The sequence below is a fragment of the Candoia aspera genome, chromosome 2 (assembly GCF_035149785.1).
Source record: "Candoia aspera isolate rCanAsp1 chromosome 2, rCanAsp1.hap2, whole genome shotgun sequence".
NCBI classification, from domain to species: domain Eukaryota; kingdom Metazoa; phylum Chordata; class Lepidosauria; order Squamata; family Boidae; genus Candoia; species Candoia aspera.
In genome coordinates, this window is record NC_086154.1 from 75,639,942 (window position 1) to 75,664,190 (window position 24,249).

The 24,249-nt window shown below is 40.9% G+C and overlaps 1 protein-coding gene across 1 annotated transcript; it reads right to left on the reverse strand.

Moving 5' to 3' along the window:
- Positions 1-1,355: 1,355 nt before the first annotated feature.
- Positions 1,356-23,920, reverse strand: PKD2L2 (polycystin 2 like 2, transient receptor potential cation channel). The gene is made up of 13 exons (XM_063292883.1): positions 23,857-23,920; positions 20,484-20,617; positions 18,832-19,088; positions 18,129-18,350; positions 17,124-17,352; positions 14,145-14,315; positions 12,461-12,642; positions 11,128-11,248; positions 9,430-9,531; positions 6,826-6,899; positions 6,256-6,322; positions 2,619-2,683; positions 1,356-1,489 (listed from the first exon to the last, which is right to left on the reverse strand). The coding sequence occupies exons 1-13, from the start codon at positions 23,918-23,920 to the stop codon at positions 1,396-1,398; spliced, it is 1,782 nt and encodes a 593-aa protein (XP_063148953.1). The 3' UTR covers positions 1,356-1,395.
- Positions 23,921-24,249: the final 329 nt, after the last annotated feature.

The following is a 24,249-nucleotide window of genomic DNA, read 5'->3' on the forward strand; positions in this document are numbered from 1 at the left end:
ACGCACCTATGTTTGTATTTTTCCCCCAAAATCTTAAGTGCAATTCTTTTAAGAGTTGCTAGGATAAAAAAAAAAAGCTTATATGCTTTAGTCTAATTCTGTTGTGGTTTATTCACGGAGTACAAACTGATAATAGTTGGAAACTGATTAGAAATTAGCTTGAATTTTTATCTGTATAAGTGACTTTGAAGATGTTGTTATGGAAAAGTGGCCTATAAATATACATCATAAGCTTTTCTTTTACAGATGTGCTTTAGAAAATGCACCCTCCTATTTTACGCTAGCTGTAAGTTAAAACCTCTCGCTATAGCCCATATATTTAATAATACAGCACGTAAATTCTGCTGGAGAATTAGACTGATTTGCTGCATGACACAGTCTTCAATTTTAGCAAGAGCAAAGCACATTTCTGTCATTTATAACTGACATAAATAGGTGCCCATGGGGGAGGGGGGGAATCATTTATTGCTGGTTACTTCCCATTTCAAAGACCAGTCCTGCAATATTATATATTTTTTGTATAATTAATTTGCTCCATCTGAGTGTGAAGTAGCTGTGGATTTGGTCCACTGACATACAGGCCCAACTAATATTAAAGATCAACACACTAATAGGAGACCTCTTATAATTGGTATCTAATTCAAAGTGTGTGTGCACAAAGCAATAAACAATGCAGTCTCTCCCCGACTGAGGAAGGGAATCTTAATTCCTTTTAAAACCCTAGAATTATGTCTGCTCATAAAATGTTCTGTAAAAACACTGAGTGTTTAAAAAGTGCAGAGATGAATTTCTGAACTTCAGCTTTTCATTACTTGATGGAAGAGAAATCCTGCATGTTGCTAAGAGTAAATGAGGCCAACCTGATAGAGAGCTGAGAGGCTCAGCAAGACGAAATATGTTTAAGGGCTGCCTTTAATAACAAGATACAGAAAAATAACATCTACACACATTTCAGCTGCTAAAAAAATTGCTATTCCAGCTGTTACAACTTGTATTTTTAATTTTAGCAGATTTTTTCCTAATGGTTTGCCTTTGGCGACTTGTTTACTACTACAACACACCACTGCGGGAATGGGCCACTTCTGGCACTGGGCCAGCAAACTAGTCTATAGCGGTGTTTCTCAACCTTGGCAGCTTTAAGATGTGCTGGCTGGGGAATTCTGGGAGTTGAAGTCCACTTATCTTAAAGCTGCCAAGGTTGAGAAACGCTGGTCTGTAGCAAACTTTTTTTTTTTAACAGCAGAGCTGAAATGGAAAGGCACTGGGGAAGCTGGAGTACCCAAAGAAAGATGTACATACTTTTTTTTCTTGTCCCTGTCAATTCACACCTTAGCTTCTCACTGTACCAGCACCAGACGTAGAACAAATCCTCACCTCTTGCTATTTTCTCTGCTGTTAGTTAGCTGCAGGCATAGTTCTCATAATTTTGTCCAGCCTATAATTCACATCCTTCAGTTGTCTCTCCAAATCTTCTGTATATCTAGAAAGTCTAAAACAAAGTAACAAAGACGTAACGGAGACTGAGACACCTCTGGAATCCCTGCCTTTTTGCAGCTGATAGCAATACTAGCAGAACTCAGAATATTAAAATACTACTCTCTCTTTTCTATGAAGTCTCTATATTTAGTTAAGTTGTGGTGATTTCCAAAACACACAATTTAAAGCATTGGTAGATTAAACTACAGTGACTCTACCATAAATGTAATGTGATCAGCCTGCAGCAAAAATTCATCCCTTGTTTTTTTATGGCAAGGACTGAAACACGAGGCACAGAATTCAGTGATACCAGGAGAATACTGCTTAGTCACTTAGCAGTCTAATAGTACATACTGATTCAGATATAAATTCCACTGAATTGTGTAAATCTAAATTTTCACATTCAAGTTTGCGTAAATGTAAATTTCATTGAATTCAATGACATTTCCAGATAAATAGAACTGTACCCTAATTTTTTTTTTCCAAATTGTTGTTGTAAAGACTTATTATTTAGGTGGACTCTTCCTATATTCATTGAGTGCTAGATGTAAGGTCACTCTTAAATTTAGCACATTTTGTTTACATTAACAGCTGACAGCCATTTGCTTTAGCGCACAGAATGTCTCAGTTGCGTTCTAACCCCAGTTGCGTTTCTACTAACTTAGTCTCAAAGGAGGAATATTGGGGGGCAAACTGCCAGGGTGAGGATCACGCTCTTTTCACAGGCTGCCATCACTCTCAGGACCCATTTCTGGAGCACTACCTGGCTGAAAATAATTTGCAACTTCAGCTTTATTGCCATACAAATACACCGTATAAATTAAAAGCTGGGTCCCTAAATGTCTATTTGGTCTAAAATGGGTGAGAAATATTGTGATATCCAAGAACCACATTGGGGAGAACGATGATGCCATGTGGGCAAAGCCAATTTTTTTTTGATGTTGTTTGAGCTTGGGAGTTTTATAAAATATATTATGTCAAGAATGATGTTTTATTTTGTGTGAGGTTTCCATCTTCAGCAGAAGCTCCAGGGCCACAAAAATAGCTGGGTACCTCAAGTTGCTCTCCTGTGGCCTAAAAGGTAAATCCCAGATCTGCAAGGACTGAAAACCACTGGGATTATGATATAAGCAGCAGCATACCTCTGAAAGTCCCTTGAAGAAACTGTGTCATATTGTCCTGAGGAAATCTGCCTCCTGACATCATCCTGCAGAAAGAATTGGTCAGTATGACTTAGGATTCAAACAAAAACACAGACTGTCATTATCTGTCCACTGGAACATTATTGGGCTAGGCAGATGTTGAGCTGCTCTTCCTTGCATCCTTCATATAGAATGGCTGAAAATGGATGAAAGTTACAGCTGGGCCGCATCTAGAATGCCAGATTGCCTCACCCTAGAGCAGGATGCCCCAAAATGGTCAAGTGTTGTTATTCGTAGTAGTATTTATTAAATAATTTTCATATAATAAATGTTTGGGGGGTCAATGAACATCTGAAACTTCATGAAGGGGTTGATGAGCTGAAGAGTTTGGGGAACCCCTGCCCTAGAGTATAGCAACAGACTCCAGGGACTTTATTCTTAGAGGGCATGTGTACAGAAAAAGAAGAGCTAGGGATGAACATTTTCTATTCTCCCAACACATTTATTTTTCTGGGACATACAAGCAGAAAGACATGGATGTCAAGTGAGGTGAACTGCACAACAGCAAAGCTGTCTCTGGTTTAGAATTCATTTTTCTTTAATAAATTGAATTAACCTTTTTTTAAGTAAAAAAAATTGGCCTGTGGGTAGCGGCAAAAAGCAAAGATAAGCTTGAAAATGATCAAAGGTCAAGTGTATTTGCTGCTTCTATGTCTACTAAAGCTCATAATAAAATGCAAAAGAAAAAGGACAGAAATAGCAAAAGAAGAGATGATACAAATGAACTCAGAGTAACATACATAGGTTACAGAATTTGACTTTCCTGGGGAGAAAAAGTGAAAAGTTTGGATGAAGTATATTGAACTGAAGTTTCTTAAGCTGGAACATGGAAAAGGTCTCTAAAGGAAACTCTACAATAAAACTGTCATGTTCACCATTTCAATGTTCCTGGTACATCGTAACGTTTCGCATGTCATTTCCCTGATATGTGTTTGATCTCGGGAGGGAGGAGGATTCCACTTCGGGGAGTTGTTATCTGTTGGCTGCTGGTTTGGAATGTGTTTGGGTTATCTCATGTGTTCAAGGTTGCTTTCCCAGGATCAGTGGAAAACGGTTACCAGCACCTGGGAGGGGGGTGGTTGCTGCAGGTGGGCGAGGGGAGGGATTACGTTTCGAGCCAAGGGTTTTTAGTTTGTATTTGGCACGCTTTTATTCATTCTCAGCTTTCTCTGTATTTGCATACTATTCTTGTAATAAATCAGATATCATTAAGTACCTGCTTGTGAGTCTGAGTATATCAGGATAGGCAATCATTACAAAAACCCACTTTGTCGAATGAATGGTCAGTAAATAAGGACTACCTGTACAGTAGAGATCTCAACATCCAAGATATCTTAGAAGATATTCCCTACTTACTCTAGTACTAGAAGATGAAGTTAGATCAGCACTCCGGTCTTTACCAAGTTAGAAGGTTACAAGAACTGATGGAATACCCACTGAAATATGGCCAGCAACAGAAGATGAATCAGTCAAGGTTCTAACCAAGCTATGCCAGCAAATCTGGAGACCGACACAGTTGCCAACAGATTGGAAGAGGTCAATCTACATTCCCATACAAAAAAAGGAGACTTAACAGAATATACAAACATACAACATCCTTAATTTCACATGCTAGCAAAATAATGCTTAGGATCATCCAATGCATATTAGAGCCCAACCTCAAAAAGGGGATGCCAGATGTTCAAGCTGCCTTTAGAAAAGGCCAAGGAACATGAGATATTATTGCTGATGCACACTGATAATTGGGAAACCAAAGAATTTCAAAAAGCAATCAGTATGTGCTTCATTGATTACAGAAAGGTCTCAAATTGTGTTGATCACATCAAGCTGTAGAAAGTGCTCAAAAAATGGGAATCCCAGAACATCTCATTGTCCTCATGAAAAACTTATATACAGGTCAGGAAGCCACAGTACAGACAGAACGTGGTAAAACAGACTGGCTCCAGGTTGGCAAAGGAGTGAGACAAGGCTGTATACTCTCCCCTTATTTATTAATCCTATATGTGGAATATATATTAAGGGAAGCTGGATTGGAAGAAGATGAGCATGATTTTAGAACTGGAAGAAGAAACATCAATAACCTGCACTATACTGATAACACTATCCTGACAGCTGAAAATGCAAAGGATCTGCAAGCCCTAGTAAGTCAAGGAACACAGTAAAAAAATGGGACAAAAATTAAATATAAAGACGACCAAGCTAATGACAACAGATACAACAACCAGCCAATAGAATTGACAATGAAGATATTGAAGTGGTGGATAGTTCCTGATTTTCAGGATCAAACATCAAGAATAAAGGAACAAGCAGTCAAGAAATACACTGCAGACTAGCACTCAGTAGAGCAGCTATGAAGGCCTTGGAAAAAATATTCAAATGCCATGATGTGTCTATACTTAAACAGATAGAATTTTACAAGCCATGGTGTTCCCTGTGGCACTCTATGGAAGCAAATTGTACAAGCCATGGTGTTCCCTGTGGCACTCTATGAATTTTAAAGAAGCAAGATAGGAAAAGTATTGATGCTTTTGAACTTTGGTGTTGGGGAAGACTCCTGAGAATACCATGGACAGTCAAGAAAACGAACCAGTGGATCATCAAACAAATAAATCCAAAGTTCTCACTCGAGGCACAAATGACCAGGCTCAAATCATCCTACTTCAGACACATTATGTGAAGACACAGCTCTCTGGAGAAGGCTCCAATGCTGGGAAAGATGGAAGGAAAGAGAAGAAGAGGATGACCAGCAGCAAGGCGGATGGACTCAGTTACAGTGGCAATGGGTGCACCATTGGAAGAGATGAAAGACCAAGTTAGGGATAGATCATCATGGGGAAAATCTATCTATGTGGTTGCTAAGTCATCATCATCATCGTCATCATCATCAAGAAGTATATCAATTTACCCAATGTCACCTGGAAGTTAAGCAGGTATGACTGCTGATATCCAATGTGAAATATGACATCATCTGTCAACCACATGCTTGTGTGTTTTGCAGAGGACAAGTGGCCAGTTGATATGCAAAATAAATGTATATAAACCGATACAACACTAGAAATTACCATGGAAGAATACTTTGGGTTCCAGTACATCTGTCTCTAACAAAGGTAATAGGAATTTTTAATAAATAACATTCGATTTCTACATGAAATAGCTGAGCAACAATTCATAAAGTTTCATTTCTTCTGCAAATGGAACAAAGACAAAAGTTTTTATTCTTATATAGGCTAAACAATGCAACAGAGACAGCCTTGAATGTCTATGACCCAACAACCACAGTATGGCTCTTGTTAAAGTGATGTGGTATTGTTTGCATTTCATCTCCTCCAAATTGATATCTTGCAATTCCCTCCCTCCTACAGGTTCATGTGTGTGTATGTATTATAGATGTATTCACTCCTACATACATGTATAACATCAAATGGAAGTTTATACAAAATAAATTTGCTAATTATTTAAGATCACAAAACTTTGTTTATGCTGCCACATAGTAATATAACCCACTGAAAATAAATAAGGTCTCCATCCACTAATTTATTTTTACTTTGCTAAGTGGAGAGAAGCATGCAGCTCTTACCTTGTCCAAATCACCAATTCTGGAGACATTCTTACTTGCATCCACTCTAGACACTGACTGTCCTGACCTAATGGTCATGCAAAGAGGGAAGAAAACCAAGAATTTATTTAGGTACAACATCCTAATGCTTGTGCGCTACAAAAAAAGAAGTCCTGATGAAATTAATCTAAATGGAAATAGTCAGCTGACACGCTTGTTTCTGCTAGAGATGACTGATCATAGATCTCCCACCTGCTCAGAAACACAAGAATGAGCTGAAGGAAGAGGACCTCCTGGAAAGCTGGAGAGAAGCAACCACAAAATTGGCTTGCTGATAAATGAGTGTTTTGTGGTTGTGTTCATGAGATACAGTATGCTCTTGGAAATCCCAACCTCCCTTACTGGCCTTTAAACGCTTGGGCTCTCTGGCCTAGCTGCACATCAGGATGCCTCATCTTTCCTGAAGGGTCTCTCTTTGTGGGACAGCAACATCACTATCTATCACTCTTTGGGGTCACATGTATGAATAAGAAAATTAGACAGCTAGAAAATTAAACAAAAGCAGCAGCATCCCTGAAGTTTGATATCTACCTTTTCAAATAGAAGTCTTCTGTCTCTGATGCCTGTCTCTTCAGTTTGAGTTTGACTAAAGCTTTATTGTAGCCCTAAACAAAACAAATAGGATTGTTAAGTGGAAATACCTTTTCTTCTGGCTAAAAAAAAAGCTAAACAACATTAGAATCCAATGGTTGCAATATGTACAAGCTTGAGGTGGAGGAATGTAGGAAACACTAGGTAAGCTTAATTTGATTAATAGGTACAAAAAGATTTTAGCATGCACCAAAGGCTGCAACCAAAAAGCAATGATATCCTTTTGTGCTGAAAATATAACATGTGACAGTTACTCCAATCCAGCAGATCAGAGCACACCTGTGAGGTGGATGGAAGTAAACAAGACCCCAGCAAAATTAGTATTACTGAAGCTGGAAATTAGGTTTTGATCATGTATATGTTCAGAATGGCCAACAGAAGAAAAACTGAGTAATATTAGCATGTATGCTGTATATAAGGAGAGTCATCTTTAAAAAGTTTACAGCTGGAAGATCATCTGCTGAGTTACACAAAAGGCCAAGATAGCATTTCTGACTATAAGCACAAAAAGCCAATATCCAATCTAGAATAATACCACCCGTTTTTTTCTTTTTCTTTGATTACTACCCATTCTATTGAACAGTTTGGGAGAACACAAAAGCTTACATACTATAACATAGCCTTGAGTTGTCCAGTGAAACTAATTTGCATGTATTAACTAAACTATTTTAGGATTAATTGGGCTTGGAATGGAGAAACAAGTTTCCAAACCAGTATGAGGTAAGGGTGCATTTTTAAACATATGGACTACATAAATCAACACAGTAAATGGACCCACTGAACAGTCACTCTTAGCAGAAAACAAGCAAGAAGAAGAAAAGCCAACTGCAACAAAAACTCTTCAAAATACTGGGCTTATTCATGCCACTAAGGGTCTTCTTAACATTCAGTTATGCAAACCATACATTGCTTTTATTTACTGAATTTATATCACACCTTTCTCTCAGAGATGGTCCAATGGAAGGCTTAAAATAAAGTAAGAAACATAAAATATAAAAAACTGGGAACACAAAGCCAAACAAATAAAACTGGTATGAAATGTGATGCAAAACAACTACATTAATTATATAAAGTCTTCACTTGGTGCTGGAACTTCTCTGGGAAAACTGTTCCACGAGAAGGGTATCACTAGCAAAGGGATTCCTTCTTAACCGCAACACTTCAATTGACAGGGAGTTTGAGATTTTTTCTGAAGGAAATCTTAGTGTTCAGATAAATGAATATAGGAAGGTAGAATTCCAGATAATTTTTTCAGAGAACTTTAAATGTGTTTTGAAAGTGGACCTGGAAGCCACATGAGGGTTGGGGCAGCTGAAAGCACCAATTTCTGTTTGAAACACTCAATTCTAGTTAAAGACTTAGCAACTCCATTCTGGACCAACTGAATTTTCTTCATCAGTTTTGCAGGCAACTGCACACAATAGTTATCTTGCAATGATAAAAACAGAAGATTACCAAGGCACAGTTAACTGTAGTCACTTTTTTCCAGCAAGGTAAGCTTAAACTTGGTATATGGGAAAGATGCTTTAAGCCACAAGAATCACTTGAGCCTCTAATGAATCTGAAATTTTGGGAAATGTGACTCTCATCTACAGCAGACTGATCACCTTTTGTGTGTGTGTGTGTGTGTGTGTGTGTGTGTGATTTAGGTGATCATTCACCTAAGTGAATGATCACCATTCACTTAGGTGGCTAAATTGCCTCCTGAGAATACCACTGATTTGTCTGGATTGAGTCTCAGTTCATTCTCATCCAAACTTATACTGATTCAGGACAGTCCAAGCAAACAAAGCTGGTCATTCTTCACCAACTGGTAGAGCTTCAGACCAATCCTCTGGATGATCTCTTGCAGCACTTTCACACAGGAGTTAAGCACAACATACGAGAAAGAACAAAACCTTCTGGAATTAAAAAGCAGCAACTATCTTGCAGTAACGATCCAGAGGCAGGACGACTGTCAGAAAATGCCTCTCCCACACAACCAGGATACCTTATGATGGCTAACAGTATCCAAGCTACCAAGAGTTTCAAAAAAATCACCCGGATTACGCTTCTACTGACTTTCTTTACAGAAAGTTAGCTCCACAGGATGACCAAGCCAGTGTTTGTTTGTATGCTTTCTATATTAAAAATACTGCAGTATCATAAACCATGGTCAAAAGAAAAAAAAAATTAAAGATGCCTTCAGATACTGTAAAATATGTGTAACATTATCCCAAGATAGAGACACTGTGACTTATATGGGAATCCACTCTAAGTCCTGGGAACTGAAGTGCAATTTCCCTTTCTTTCACAGACAGCAACAAAACATCCCTCCTTATATTCTGTGAAGAAGCAAAAGTCCATTCACTGCTATTTATGTAGCAGAGACCTACTGCTTCACAAATTTATGGAACTAATTGAAGTATTTATTGAATTGTTTTTCAGAGCACTTCTTAAATAAAGTATTGAGAAAAACAGTATCAGCAGCAATTAACTATTCCTTGAACTAAAAATCACAGTGTGGCCAGAATATAAATGAGCAAGACATCTTTAAGTTCTTACCTGTTTAATAAAATCACTGATCTCGAATTCTCTGCTTGGAATTACTGAAAAGTCAGCTTTCACTTCAGAGTATGTGTCGTTAATGATTGCCAAGAACATGTTCTACGTGAAAAAAGAAAACTTAATGTGAACAAATAATGCATTAATACACAAGAATCTGAAGGATGAACCATCACATTCCAAAGCAAAGCATATTGATTCCAGGATAATCAATAATACTGAGCAATGTAACTTTTTTTAAAAAAAAAACAAAGCTTCCTTATTAGAATATAACATGCTGATAGTAGCCTAACTGAATGTATTTTCCTACTCTGTGGCACTAGCCATCACGAAAGTAGTGTGTGCATCTTGCTGGTTGGCATCCCTGATCGTTCCTTCTCATTTCCACTTTTCTTGATAACCTGATGAAGATTCTGGACTCAGTCTGCAGTCATGACCTTGTCCAAGAGGTTCAAAGCAAACTTCACAACCAATGTTACTCTGGATGTCTGATTGGCCACTGTGAAGAATTTTGCCCGAGCCTGTCACTCTAAGTGAAAGTAAGGAGTATTTTAGTATGGGGGTTTTACACAGTATGCTAGTTGAAGTTGCGTACCTAGTGGGCTTACCCAGAGCTTTATTTATTTATTAGGAAGGCTTCTTCTCTTCTTTTATCTCAATAAATTACAGCAATAAAAAAATATTTCAAAACTCATAAATTTCTTCCAGAATCACACCCATCAGCTTACAAGATGACACAGAAGGTAGTATCTTGTTTGTAATACTTCGTTGTGACACAGCCTATTCCTACAAATAGGCCATGTGGGGTTCATAGGCCTTTTTCTTTTTATGTTCCCAAGTGAATAGTCTTAGGACTGCAGCCTTAGATCTCATGCCTATACAATTTAATTTACTTGGAAGGAATTAGGTTGAGATGCCTGACTATACTTTGATTTTCTAATTTTCTTAGGTCTCAGTAGAAATTATGAAAAGCAACTTTATCCTTGAGGGTCATGCCTACTTTTACATGAACTACCCCTATTGACAACCTCAAGATTAGTCTAAGAAAATTAGTGGAGTTACTAATAAAAACAAAAACCTTATCTCCCACATCCAACTCCAGTACTCTAATTTCACCTTTTAAACCAGAAGTTAGATATGTAATAGGAGAAGGGATACTTTGAACAAATACTACAACTTTCAGAAGACATTTGATATTCTTGGGAGAATGTGTACTGATATATTTGTAAGACGGTGGAGCTAAACATTATATTCTCCTGTGTCCGGGGCTATGAAGTGTAGACTGTTTGCTGGGAAGAACAAACAGGTGGTTCTATACAGGGACTTGGGTGCTGGTGAAGTGTTTTTTACATCTGAAGACTCACCTACACCTACCAAAAAATGCACTAGGGTAACTGAAAATGTTCTTGACAATGATAGGATGATACAAGAATGTCCCATATGACTAGATATCTTGGATCTTTCAGATTCAAAATCCTTTATTCATCAGAAACCTCAGGATTAACAACCTCGCCATCTTATCAACATCTTAGAGCCCAGTTAAAAACAGGAAATAGTAGGAAACGACAGACCACTCCATACTGTGCAATTCTTTCACCAGGTACACATATGTATCTTGTACCAATTGTTGTCATGATCCTTGAGGCCAAAGTAACCCCAACTTTGCATTCTCATTCACTTATCCAAAATAGCACTTACCAGCAATACAAAGAATACAAAGAATACAAATGTGATGAAGTAAATTGGTCCAAGAATTCGATTTGCATGTTCTATGTCGGCAAAATTAAAATCTCCAAGTACAATACGAAACTGGGTAAAACTTAAGAGGAAGCAAAAATATGATATTAAGTATGATGTTCTATGATTCCTACTGAGGCTGCAGTCCTGCATCTTGATGCCACTGAACACAGAACTTACTTTGGAGTTAACAAAGTTATGATTTCTGTGTAAACTATTCTACATTGCATAATTCATATTAGTAATATGAAGAATCACTGATTACAAGTGAGTTACTATCATTAGCTTACAAACCTATTTGAGTTGAAATTGGGCCAAATAATTTCTTACTATTTTAGATATTTGCCATGTTTCCTAGCACATCTCCTAAAGCAATCTAATGGTATCCAAGAAACTGAGAAAGCTATTTTGAAAAGAAAAAAGCTTAGAGCATGATGCTGGTTCTGTCCCACTTGCAAAGCTATACCAGGTTCAACCCAGTCACTTTGCTTCTGAAAGTTATCCAAATTAGAGGATGATTCACTTTCAAGGAAACCTTGTATTGAATATGGAAGGGGTGAAGAAGTGAGTAGACAGATACAATGGATATATAATGGGTATGTGTGTATGTGCATCTCTCTCTCTCTTGCCAGCTGGATACCCATGTGCCACTGAACATCTCCTATGCTATCTGCCAGACCTCTTGCTCTCCCTACTTAATATTCTTGAAATATTATTATAGTTCAAACAACATTTGAAAAGGAAGGCAGCATGCTGCAAAGCAAAATATTAACCTCCAGAATGCTAACGGCCTTAAATTCCATTTTGGCTCCAAAGGCATTCTTGGCGCTAGGGAAAAATGTCTGTGTAGCCATGTGCATTGTTAATGTGTCCCCTTGTCCAGAAAAAAGGGTACTGAGGGTTTGCAATGATTATCTTAGACAGCGTGCTAGGGATGTGGCAAAGAGCAACCTTACCAGTTGGGATAATCTGACTAACGTCAAGTAGTACTTTAGATTTTGGGGCATAAGTCACAGAAGAACAGATCTTTGTCTCCTAGACAACCGCCTTTAAAATGACTGGCGAGGAATAGATGGAAAATAGGCTTTGCTCTCCTGTTTCCAATGATTATGTTGATATTTCTTGTCCCACTCATGCATTTTAAGAAGGGCTCATGGGATTCAGAAGCACCAGGGAGTTCCAGAACTCCAGAAGCTGCCACTACCTCATATCCCCTGGCCCTTCTTTACAAAACGCTGCTCTAACTGATGACACAGTGACACAACAGTATTAGATAACTTGAAACGTTCCATACATGCAATTCTGAAAAGTGGAAAACTCGGCCACTTGTGACCCGAAGACCAGGTAGCCCAGCTGTGCATATGCAAAGAAGATAATAAAGAACATGATGGCAAATCCTATGATGTCTTTAGCACAGCGGGACAGAGTAGAAGACAGCTGAGTCATTGTCTTGTTAAAACTTATGTATTTAAATATCTGGAAGAGAACAAAAGAGAACATTACAACGTAGCCAAGACACAAATCTACCATGTAGTCTTAAACCTACCCACTGAAGAGCTTTCACATACTTCTCAGGAAATCAACATTAAATTGTAGAAACACTCAGGTCAGTTTGAGATTAAAGAACTAAAGGTACAAAAGGATCCACAAAAGGATTTACAGGAGGAGGATTTTTATTAGATAATATTGCAACTGTTACATTCAGAGGTTATTTCTGTGAAGATTCCGGACTGTCCCAGCTAATCACTTTACGCAGCTTCTAGCCCACTTCCAGGGCTGATTGAAAGGGCTGGTCTTAACTTTTAAAGGCATCACTGACTAAGGCCCAGCGTATCAGAAGGAGCTTCCTAGGCACCAATTGCAGGTAGTCCTTGGGTTAGGATAGCAATTGGGACCAGAATTTCCAAAGTGGCCATTAAGCAAATCACCACGTGGCCGTGCTGTTTAGTGTCAGCAGCCTGGTTGCGGTTGTTAGGCAAGGACGGCATGTGACTGCAATGTGACAAGAGGCATTGAAACCATGTCCCAGGCAAGCAGGCTGGTGGGTGGGCAGGTGCCATGGGCGGGCATTATGGAGTATGGGCAGGTGACACAGGCAGACGCTACAGAGTGCAGGAGAGCACTACAGAGTGCAGGCAGGCGGATGCTGTGGGCAGGCACCGTGGACAGAGTGTGGATGGGCAGATACTGTGGACGGGCACTATGGAGTACAGGTGGGCAGCCACTATGTAGTACGAAATCCCCATGCCGCCTGGGGGTCCTTGGGAGAAAAAGTGGTGTGAGTGGGAGCGACTTGAGGGAGTGACTTGTGACCTCTTGCCAGCTTCCCCATTGACATTGCTTGTGGGAAACGGCAAGGAAGGTCACACATTGTGATCACGTGCCTGTGGGATGCTGCAACTGTTATAATTGCGAGCTGGTGGCTAAATCTCAACCACATGACCATGGGGATGCTGCAGTGGCTGCAACCTTGAGGAGCGGTTTTAAGTCTCCCTCGTTCAGTGCTGTCATAACTTTAAATGGTCACTGAACGAATGATCATAACCTGAGGACTACCTGTAAGGGCAAATGCCATGGCCACGGCCACCTGAGGTGGGTTCTGATGTCTCAAGAAAGCATACTTGGTGCCTACGTTATGGTCTTCTGTGTGGCTTTTCAACCTCCCAGGCCTTTTAAAGCCCCATTTTAGTACAGTATTTCTGATCTTTACACAATTTATCATGCCACTGCCTTTATGATGATTTTTTAATTTTCGGTCACCGTGTAGTTAAAGCAAAAACAGCAGCCACTATTGTTTCTGAGTCATTCCAGGATAGAAGCCTGATCAAACAGCATGAATTGAGAAAGGAAAAAAAAAGCATGCCAAAGTTCCTTAGGCTTTAAAATGGGGCCAGACTGTTTCTTTCTCCCTTTAGGGCTTGTTGTGAGAACTACTTTTAAAAAAACATGATGACACTTAATAAGGTTAGCAGCAGTACCTTTATCCACGCGAAGAAGACATTTACTGAAATCATATTATTGTAACGGGTCTGCCAAAATCCGAGGAAATAAAAGTCTGGGTAAGAATCTGAATTGGAGAGCAGATTTTCCATAAGCCAGGATACCTCGACCGTTCGGTAAACATTGAAAGCAATAGCAAAAACAGACAACTGAACAGGAGAAAAAGCAAAGGGGCGTAAGGCTACAACTGAGGTATTAACGAATTGAGAAAATCAATTTATGCCTGCAAATTATATATTTATTAATATTACAGGATGTAGCTAAAATACCTGTGAGGACTCTGTTACTTTATGAAACATCATGCCCTGCTTTTCAGTATTTTATTTTTCAGTGTTTTTCTTTTTAGAGGGAAGCCTTTCTAAACTGGTAATGAAAAGCATTTATTTGACAACTTATCTGACAGCATACATGAGCTGCCCTATGCAAAATTACTTTGCGCAGCCAACAGCTATACTCCAAATTAAAACCCAGTATAAAGACAACAAGGGCAGAAAGCAAAACAACCCATCGATTATAAGCAGCACAATCAACAATTCCTATGACAGCCATCCACTATTAGTGCCACAAGCACCCTAGAACTGATATGTACTTCAGTTTTCAAAATATGAGAAGGCTAGGAGTCACCTGAATCTCCAGGAAGGGGACATTCCAAAGCATGGGAGCTACGACAGAGAAGGCCTACTGTGCGGTCCAAATTCATACACCGCCCAAGGAGAGGGCTTGTCAACAGGCCCTCTCTAGGTGTCCTGGCTGGATGGGCAGATTCAGTTCTAGCAAGGCATTGTCTGGGGTATCCTGGTGCTGCACCATGTAAAGACTTTAAAGATAATGCTCAGTATTTTGAATTGGGCCCAGAAGCTTACTGGTACCCAGTGGAGCAATTCTAAAATTATTATTCTACCCTAGCAAGGTTGTCCTGACAGCAATTGAGACGTTACGTGTTGTATCAACTGCAGTTTCCATGTTGTCCCCATGTAAAATCCATTACAGTAGCCCCGCCAAATGCTGATCAGGGCATGAATTAGTCATCAGGGAATCCTGGTCCAGGTAGGGTTGGAAGCTGGAGCTTAGAATCCAGAAAGACACTGGATAGGTTACAAACCACCCCCTTCAGAGGATGTGCAACCCCCTCCAGAATAACCAGGGAGACTAATATTCTCAGATTGTCCAGATGTTGATGAGTTAAAAAATTCTGTCTTGATAGGATTTATTCTGAGTTGGTTTCACCCCATCCAGATCCTCACAGCTTCTAGTTCAGGGCTTCCACTGCATTTCCAACTTGGCCTAGGCTGGCGAGTATAATGGATGTCATTGGTAGATGTAAAATAACATAGGGAAGAACCCTGAGCCTTATGGGACCCCATACTGGAGGGCCCCTCATGACCACTGTCTGAAACTGCCCACCTAGGTAGAAGCAGGACCACCATACTTGATCCTCAAATAGTTTAATTCATATTGTTGTAAAGACAACAAAACCAAGTATCAGCTCTAAAATACAAGAGGTTTTTAACACTTTACTTTAGCAGAAACCAAGAATGTGAAATGTTTCTGATTTATTGTGGATATACAGGTGGTCCTCATTTAACGACCACTCATTTAGCAACCATTCGAACTTAACGATGGCACCGAACAAGTGGTAGTTATGACCGGACCTCACTTACAGCTGTCACAGTATCCTGCAGTCATGTGATCGCAATTTGTGACCAAACGGCCACAGCCATTCAGTCTTGTCAGGGCTGAGCCAAGGTCTGTTCCTCCCCATCCAGACACCAACAGCCTCCATGCACTGAGTCTGTATCTTGACAACTTCACCTGCACAGCATGGGGCAGACATGTACAGATGGGTATCATCAGCATACTGATGATACCAAACCCTGAACCAATGGATGACCTCATCCAGTGGTTTCACTTACATGTTAAACAGGAGAGGAGTAGGCAAAGGGCTGTGTGATCTCTCTCGTCCTGTCCACACTGAACTGAATCAAACACTGAAGGAGGAGATGAAGTACTGCAACACAGTGCCTCCCACTTCCAACCCCTGCAGTCAGTCCAGAAGGACATCATGGTTGATGGCATCGAATGGTGCTGTGCACTAGGATGGGTGCACCACCCCCATCCCAACTCTACCAAAGGTCATCGATATGCATGACCAGCACTGTCTCCATAATATACTCTGGTCTGAAGGCAGACCGAAACAGGTCCAGATAATCTGTCTCCTCCAAGAGCCTCTTAGTCACTTCCTGGCTGCCGTAACAACCCAGAAGGGGCCACAATCTAACAAACAGGTGGTTGAACTGACAGACTGGAGGACTTTGTCCACTTCCTCAGGAATCATAGAATTGAACTCGGTCCAGATACCTCACAAGACTGTGCAATGGGCACCTCACTTGGGCCTGCCCAGAGTCCAACTCTGGTGAAGTTTAGAGTGACTTTATCTATCAAATAGTGTGAATACTCCTCACAGATAGTCCTAAGGTCTAGTCACCACAATGAGTGAGTCACTCGGAAAAGGGTCACTGGGCGGCTATTGGCAGATGCAGTAAGGGCGGAGGAATGATGATGTTTTGCTGCCCTTATTGACACAATATAGCCTGAATAACTAACTCCAACTCTAACTCATGTTTGGTCAGATTCACTTGTCTTCCTCCAATGGCACTCCAGGCATTGCTTCTGGTACTTCATCTCCCAGAGCTCCTCAGAGAACCAAGGTGCATCTCCTTACATTGTTCCCTTTTTTCGCTCTTCAGTGTTCCAAATCTAAGGAGTTCATTATGGCAAATTCTCCTTTCCTTCATCACTTCAAGCTTTACCTTTCATTGGACCAATACATGTTAGGCCCTCTGTCCCATTCAAGGCAGGGTGGAAAGAAATGGTTCTCTACCCTCCTCCTATCCCAGTTCGGCATCTGTTATAAAACTCATTTTCTACATCAATGACATGTAAGCGCTGCAACTTACCAGGAGCAGTAACATATCCAACCAATTCCAAGCATTTCTAAAATAATCTCCTTTCATTTTCTTCATTTTTGTAAATTCTTGAATAAGGAACGTGAAGATGAAAAGACAGAAGATGACTTCACAGGAGGCTAGAAAATAATCGTAATACGTGACGTATCTGAGGAGTTTTACAGAATGGAACTGCCAAGAAGGGATTACACCACCTGTTGCAGGAAATTCTATAACCAGCCTGTGAAAGTAAAACAAAGAAACTCTCTTTGTATCCGGGAGACTGTGGGTGGCCACCTCCTAAGATGCAAGCTAAATGGAACCATGAAAGCATGAGGAAACCCACACCAAGAATATAGGTGTTGCTGTTATTTCAATGCTGCATAAGTAATGATCAGTTTTGTTCATTTTGAATGAAGATGTAATTTCTGCAATATGAATTTTGATGATGATGATGAAGATGATTTGGTATATATACACAGTGGGGAAGAAAAACAGCGTAAAAGGGTTCAGGAAGATTGACAGGACTCTCATGGAATTCCTGAGCTAAGGAATGCAGCTCAGTACAGAGGCATGGAGCACTGGAGAAGAGCGGAGCCAGGGACGAGGCCAAAAAGCCCAGAGGTGAAGCAGCTGAGTTTTGAGTTGGCAGAGTGCCATGAGCTGGTAGAGGCAGAGAAGTGAGATGAGGAGTGCAATTTTGGAGAGTATGTCCTAGAAGACAAGTAAAAGCTCAATACGAAAAGGGGAATCAAGAGACGGAGAACCTCAAGTCCTGAAGACACCTGCAATCTCAAGGGAAGGATACTCTCTACAAGAGATGGGTGAAGTAAATGTCTGGCTGTAGCTGTTATCTCCAGTAAAAATTGTAGCTACTTGAAAGTCTCAACTTGCCATGTTTTTCTAATGAGGACTTTTCATGTGGAGCTCAGTCAGGTCAGCTCCAACAGCACAGGTATTTCATCACATTTCTCTCAAAATTAGGATATGTAAAACAGCATGATTAGAAGAGCTCACCTGACTATGCAGAAAAGGTTAACATTAGCGTTATACATTGAAAAATCAATAAAGACGACCCTCGTTCCTCGAGTGATCCAGCTGTGTTTTTTGAGAAAGGCTAGCGTCTCTAAACTTTGTTCCATTGATTTGCTCAGGGTGAATATAAATCCTCCAGTACTATATAGACTGATAAGGCCCCAATGCCATGGAGCTAGAGTAGTAGAAGTAGAATAGCGCCACCTGGCAGACAAAAGAGTATGAATCTATTCTTTTACAGTTAAATCCATTATTCAGTCACATACGGGTAGTCCTCACTTAACCATTCATTTAGCGACGGTTCGGACTTACGACAATGCTGGAAAAAACTGACTTACGTCCAGTCCCCGCACTTACGACCACCTCAGCATCCCTGCAGTCATGTGATCACAATTCAGGTGCTTGGCAACCAGTTTGCATTTACGACCGTCGCGGCATCCCACGGTCACATGATCACAATTTTCAACTTTCCCAGTTGGCTTCTGGCAAGCAAAATCAATGGGGAACTGCGACATTTGCTTAATGACTACATGGTTCATTTAATGACTGTGGTGATCTGCTTTAAATAATGAAATTAATGGGATTTCCCGGAGAGGAAGTCAAATCCCACCATCAATCTGAGTTTGCTAAAATACATGTAACATGAAGGCATCAGGAAAAAAGCCTAAAATGCATTCATACTTACGCGGAACTATTTTTAAAGCCAAAGCTTTCTTTATCTTCATGTGTGTAGCGATACTGCCCGTAGCATTCTCTCATAAATGCACGAAAAGAAGGATAGATGGAGCAAGTGTTGTTACGGATTTTCAACTGCCGGATCTGAGCTACTCCCAGGAGTAAGTTCTCATAGTAGATGCGGCTACTGTTTCTGTAGCTAGTCGTGGAATTTTCATTGTACCAGGTTTTCCAATAAAGCCCATTCACAAGTGGGCCTTCTAAAAACTGTATTACATGAAAGAAGTCATTTGTTTGCTTTTTAACAAAATAAAACCACCCTTTGACACTCATTTACAAGGAATCTAACATGTTTGAATGCCCTTCGGTAGAGAAGGAAACCCTCCACGCCTTGGGAAAGGTGTATTTATTTTCTTTGGCTTTATCTATCTTACCAAAGAACTTGTAACAAATCAACAGGCACATTGATGACATTTAGGCATTCAGAATCTCTTAATGTTACTTTTAACAGTATTGTGAATTTAATCTCCACAATGAGCCTATACACATCCATTCAAAGGCAAGCCCCACTGGTTTATTTCATCTAATCCTGCACATAATCAAAGCATTAGAAAACCTGTCCACAGTGTTCTGTGAACATGATCCTCTCTTGCCTTCTTTTATGAGGGGTTGTTCCCACAGCCCTTGGGCCTGCTAGAGAGCATCCTCTGCACATTGAGTATCTGGTCAATTATTTTTACCTCCATTTATATTATTTATTACTGTATTTTATTCTGTGTATTTATGGTTATGGTTTTTAATCAATTGTTGTAAACCGCCCAGAGTCCCCCGATGGGAGGAGATGGGCAGGGATAAATTAGATAGACAGACAGAGACAGATACATACATACATAGATCTGGTCATCTATCCTTCAAATCTCTAGTCCAGCATTTCTCAACCTTGTCAACTTCAACTCCCAGAATTCCCCAGCCAGCTCTGAAGTTCACACATCTTAAAATTGCCAAGGTTGAGAAACGCTGCTCTAGTCCAAAAGGGAAGACTTCCTGCCTGGGATCCTGAAGAGCCACTGCCAGTCATTGCCAACAATACGGGCTAGAGACACAGTGCAAGGTGAGCTGAAAAACAACAAGAGCTTGCACTTCTGAATGTAGTAAGATTGCCATCAAAATGCAGTAGCACATGTGAGGATTCTGGGAGCTGCAGAACAAAGGTCGGAAGACTATATGCAGACTACAGGTTACCTACCCCTACATTAAGCCAGAATTTGTTTTAACTGTGGTACACTGAACAATCCAGACACCGGACAAAGTCTGGTTGGGTTGCATACTGCCCTAAGCCGTAAGATGGCTTGCTTGGTTTTAGATACACATAACAAGGCTTAACAAGCCTCAGTCTTGCAGATAACCAAGGTATTCACAGTTGGCTTAGACAATCCTGGTTTACTTGGTTGGTTCTCTCCCTCTTTTGGAACTAGGCAAGGGCCCCAATGCACCGAAGTGGAGGGTTCTGAGCAAAGGCAGAACTCTTCTGAGGTGCCCAATGAACCAGAGTCAGCCATCATAACAGCAGCCAAATCAAATCCTACATAGCTACGGAATAACTGTCCCAGAAACACCCCCCCTCCCATTTTTGGAAGAGCAAAGGTGGAAAGGAAACTTTACCTCCCAAAAGTCAGTAATGCTGCTCATAGTTTTGAAGATCTTCGTATCATCTGATGCTAAAGAGGTTTCCAAGAAGAGGTTGGCCATTACTCTGTTTAGGTAATACATATCTGTGCTCACCATCCCAAACGTCACTAAAGAGAAATACATTATGCAGAAATCTGACATGAGGAAATGAAACAGCAGGGCTGTTCAGGCTGCCTGATGCACTTGCCCTGTTTATTCACCAGCATCCCGAAGTGATTTGTGAACTTCTTAATGGGCCACAGCATGTATCAGAAGGCAAAAAGGCAATTAGCTATGAAACAGCTCATCACACACCACTAACCATAATAGATGGACATGCAGGCTAGTTCAAAATCATGCTGTATGTCCACAAGTGTTTTAATTGTTCTTGGGGACCTCAAAGAACTTCGGTTAATATGCAGGAGCACTGTTCCCAAGATATACTTTCCCTCCCATCCTTAAAAATCCCACATCTTCTCCATCTTCCACAGGAGCAGATGCTTTCTCCCTGGCTCCTGGACTTGCTGTCTGTGACTATGTGACAAAGGTCACCCAGCAGGATTTCTCAGCTGATGCTCTTTGATAACATGCTCCTTGTCTTTCTGTATCCCCTTTCCACCCATTGCACTGAAATTTCCTGCAAGATTCCTCCTTGACTGACCTACGCATTCTACACACACTCTCCTTCTAAAACCTACCATCCCTCCCTCTCTCTCCCCCTCTCCATGTATGAAATGGTTTAACAATTATATTCTCCTGATTTTTTTGTTGAATACTGTAGATATAAATCCACTTTTCCCAGTGATCAGCAGTCTGTATAAGTGCATCATCCAACTGCATTTAAAGCTGCCTTTTTTAACCTTCACATTTGCATACCCACAGCTGCATTCAGCCATAACTAAAATCAGAATCCAAGTGAAGGAATCCAGCTTTACTTCTCCCCACTATTTTGATTGCTAAACAAGTCAAGAAAAGTATACGTGAGTAACCTAGGGTTATAGCTGATTAGATTCATATTATTATTCATTCATATTCATTTCATACTTCATATGAAAGCCAGCTGGGTGACTTTGAGTCAGCCCAACCCATCTGACAGGGTTCTTGTTGTGGGGAAACACAGGAGGCAGGAGTATTAGGTACGTTTGCTGCCTTGAGTATATAAATATAGGGATAAAAATATAGTAATAATATTAATTTTCTATATGCAGCTTGACAAATACATAATTAATTCTGTGTTTTTCATTAAACAATTTTTGTAGGAAAAAATCAGTTCCCTTTTCTGGACTTACATATACATAAATCAGTTAGAAAAATAATGTAGATCAATAGTTCTTGAAGAGTAGTCTTCATTTCTAGCTCTCTGCTATGAGTCAGTCGAGGTTTCACACTGCCTGTTGACATGTGATTTTCAGAAAGAAAACAAAAGGAAGAACAGCTCAGAATGCTCAGAGCCAACCAAGCAAAAGGAAGTCCCCAAGTTACAAAAATGAAAGTAAAAATCCAGAATTAGCTGTGACTCCAAATGTATTCACTTTCTGACTGCATTGAATACAACTAAGTCAGCCGCTTTACATTTTATGAAATTCTCTACTGACAATCATTAATGTTGGTAGCTTTTTAAAACAGTGAACAAAGTATAATGATTTAGCCAAATGACTAGAGCTTAAATATTCAAAAGTGATCTGTTTTGGAAGCCCAAATATCGTTGAAAGCAAACGTTGGCTGGATGCTCTATTTTTTCACAAAGCGCAAAGGCGGCCACTCCGAGAAACAGAACATTTGGCAAAATCCAAAGAGGGGCAACCTTTCAGAAGTCTGCCAAACTCCAACTCTTACTTCTAGGTAACATGGGCAATGGACAGCAATCCCCAAATACCAGACAATGAAATGCAGCCGCCTCTGCAGCAAATTGCAGCGATGCATAGCACCACTGTTATCATGTACTTGCTTCCATGTGCATCTGAGTTGCAGATTTGTGCAGTGTTGTTGTTCAGCACGTGTCCTTTGCCTCCTCTCTTCTCCCCTGCCCCCCATGGGGAGAATTTAGATCCTCTTACTCCAGATCCCCCACACTTTTACGTTATTTTCCTCAGAAATAAGCATCCAACTTAACTTGGTGCCAAAAGCAGCTGCTTAGTTTGCCTACAGGGATGGGCCACTTCCATGATTAGTGGTTTGTTTACTTCCGCTTACACTATAGTGTGAATCTAGCCATTCTAGTCTGCAAGCCACAGTTTATGGTAGGAATGAAAAAAAATCTTTTAATGGCTGGGGGGTTGCACTTAACATTCTTCTGGCTGCAGAGAGAGGGATGAAGAAAATATGGACTCAGAATTTTATTTTTCCTCATTTTGCGTGTAGTCAGTGCTTCATTTTTTCTTCTAAACTATGTTATGCTTATTTTAGGGCTTAATTAAAGTTTTTGAGTGCATCCTATTGCAAAATAGCAGGAAACTATGCCAGCAATTTCTAACAGCAGTGGTCAGAGGGGCAGAGGGGAGGAACCAGGCTATAAAAATGGTTTAGCTTCAGGTTACCAACTTCTGGTCTATGGCATAATGTGTTGCGTGAATGCAGCCAACTGTAGTTTTTCAACATAGCATGACAAAGCAAAGTATTAAGTGTAATGTACAGCTTGGATGATTGCCTAGCAACTTGGAACTAGTTTTATGCAGAACAAAAGCTGTGTTTGCACAACATGCAGATTTTCTGGATTCCCATGCCACACTGAACCATTAACTAGCCCCACAGGCCGGGTTCACACAACTTAGTAAGTTGAAATGTGATTTGGTGTTCACTCTGTTATTTGTGTAGACAGGCCATGGATGCATGAGGAAGTTTTGCACCCTTTCTTCTTATGTCTTGCTCACTGACACTGTTAGTGGAAAACCGCATTTGCCTTATAAAAACCCCAGGAATAGAAAACCCCCAAAACGCTTGGAGCACCAGGGCCCTCCTTGAGAAACTTGTGTGAACGCCACAGGCTCTTGAGTTACTCCACCGGTTCAGCAGGAACAACTATAACATTAATATGCAGATGTCCTTCCCTTTCTCGGAGGCAGTAAAATACAGTTTTAAGGACCCACCTCGGTCATTCGCACAGCTATTCAGACATCCACGGGGTTCACTTCTAACGACCCCCGTTTCAGCTCCCGAAATGAACGTCTCTGTTTATAACTACGGTAATGCCCTTTCTACGAGCCCCCCCCCCCCGCCATTTCGTGCCCAGGGAAAAGGCGAAGCTCACGGGGCAAGTCCAAGGCTGGACCGCCGCTGCCCAGCTACGGAGCAAAGCCCAAGCACGGGCGGCGCACCCTCGCCAGGACTGGCCGGGCCGCCTTTCGCCCCTCCCGGGAACCCGACCCACCGAAGCTGCTTCGCCCCTCCAAGGTGGCCGCTTCGTGGCTGGATAGATTGGGTGACAGGGCCATGGCGGAGCTCGCAAGGGGGGCCGCGCCACCGCCCCTCGCCGCCCTCCGCCTTGGAATAACGAACACGCCGCCGCTCTGCTTGGGCGGAGGGCGGGGCGCGGATGCCTCTGCGCGGAAGCTGCCCTCGCCTTCTCCTGCGCGCAAGGGGGGATCGCGGTCGGGGCTCCCGCCCCTTCGAATTGCCCCCCAAAGGCCAGCTTTTAGCGGGTCGACGGCTGCGAATGCAGGAAGTTTGGAAGTTCTGCAAAAAATAAATACGAGTGCCGCAAAACATCTTCGATTTATTTAGTGTTTGTAGCTTTGGTTCGAGCCGTCTTTCTTCTGAAAGT

Coding starts and splice junctions, on each gene's coding strand:
- PKD2L2 (XM_063292883.1), bottom strand. CDS start 23,920: ATGGCCCTGTCACCCAATCTATCCAGCCACGAAGCGGCCACCTTGGAG. Junction 14,316..17,123: donor TGGATATGTTACTGCTCCTG/GTAAGTTGCAGC, acceptor TCTCCTGTTCAG/TTGTCTGTTTTTGCTATTGC. Junction 9,532..11,127: donor TTGTATTCTTTGTATTGCTG/GTAAGTGCTATT, acceptor TTTTTCACGTAG/AACATGTTCTTGGCAATCAT.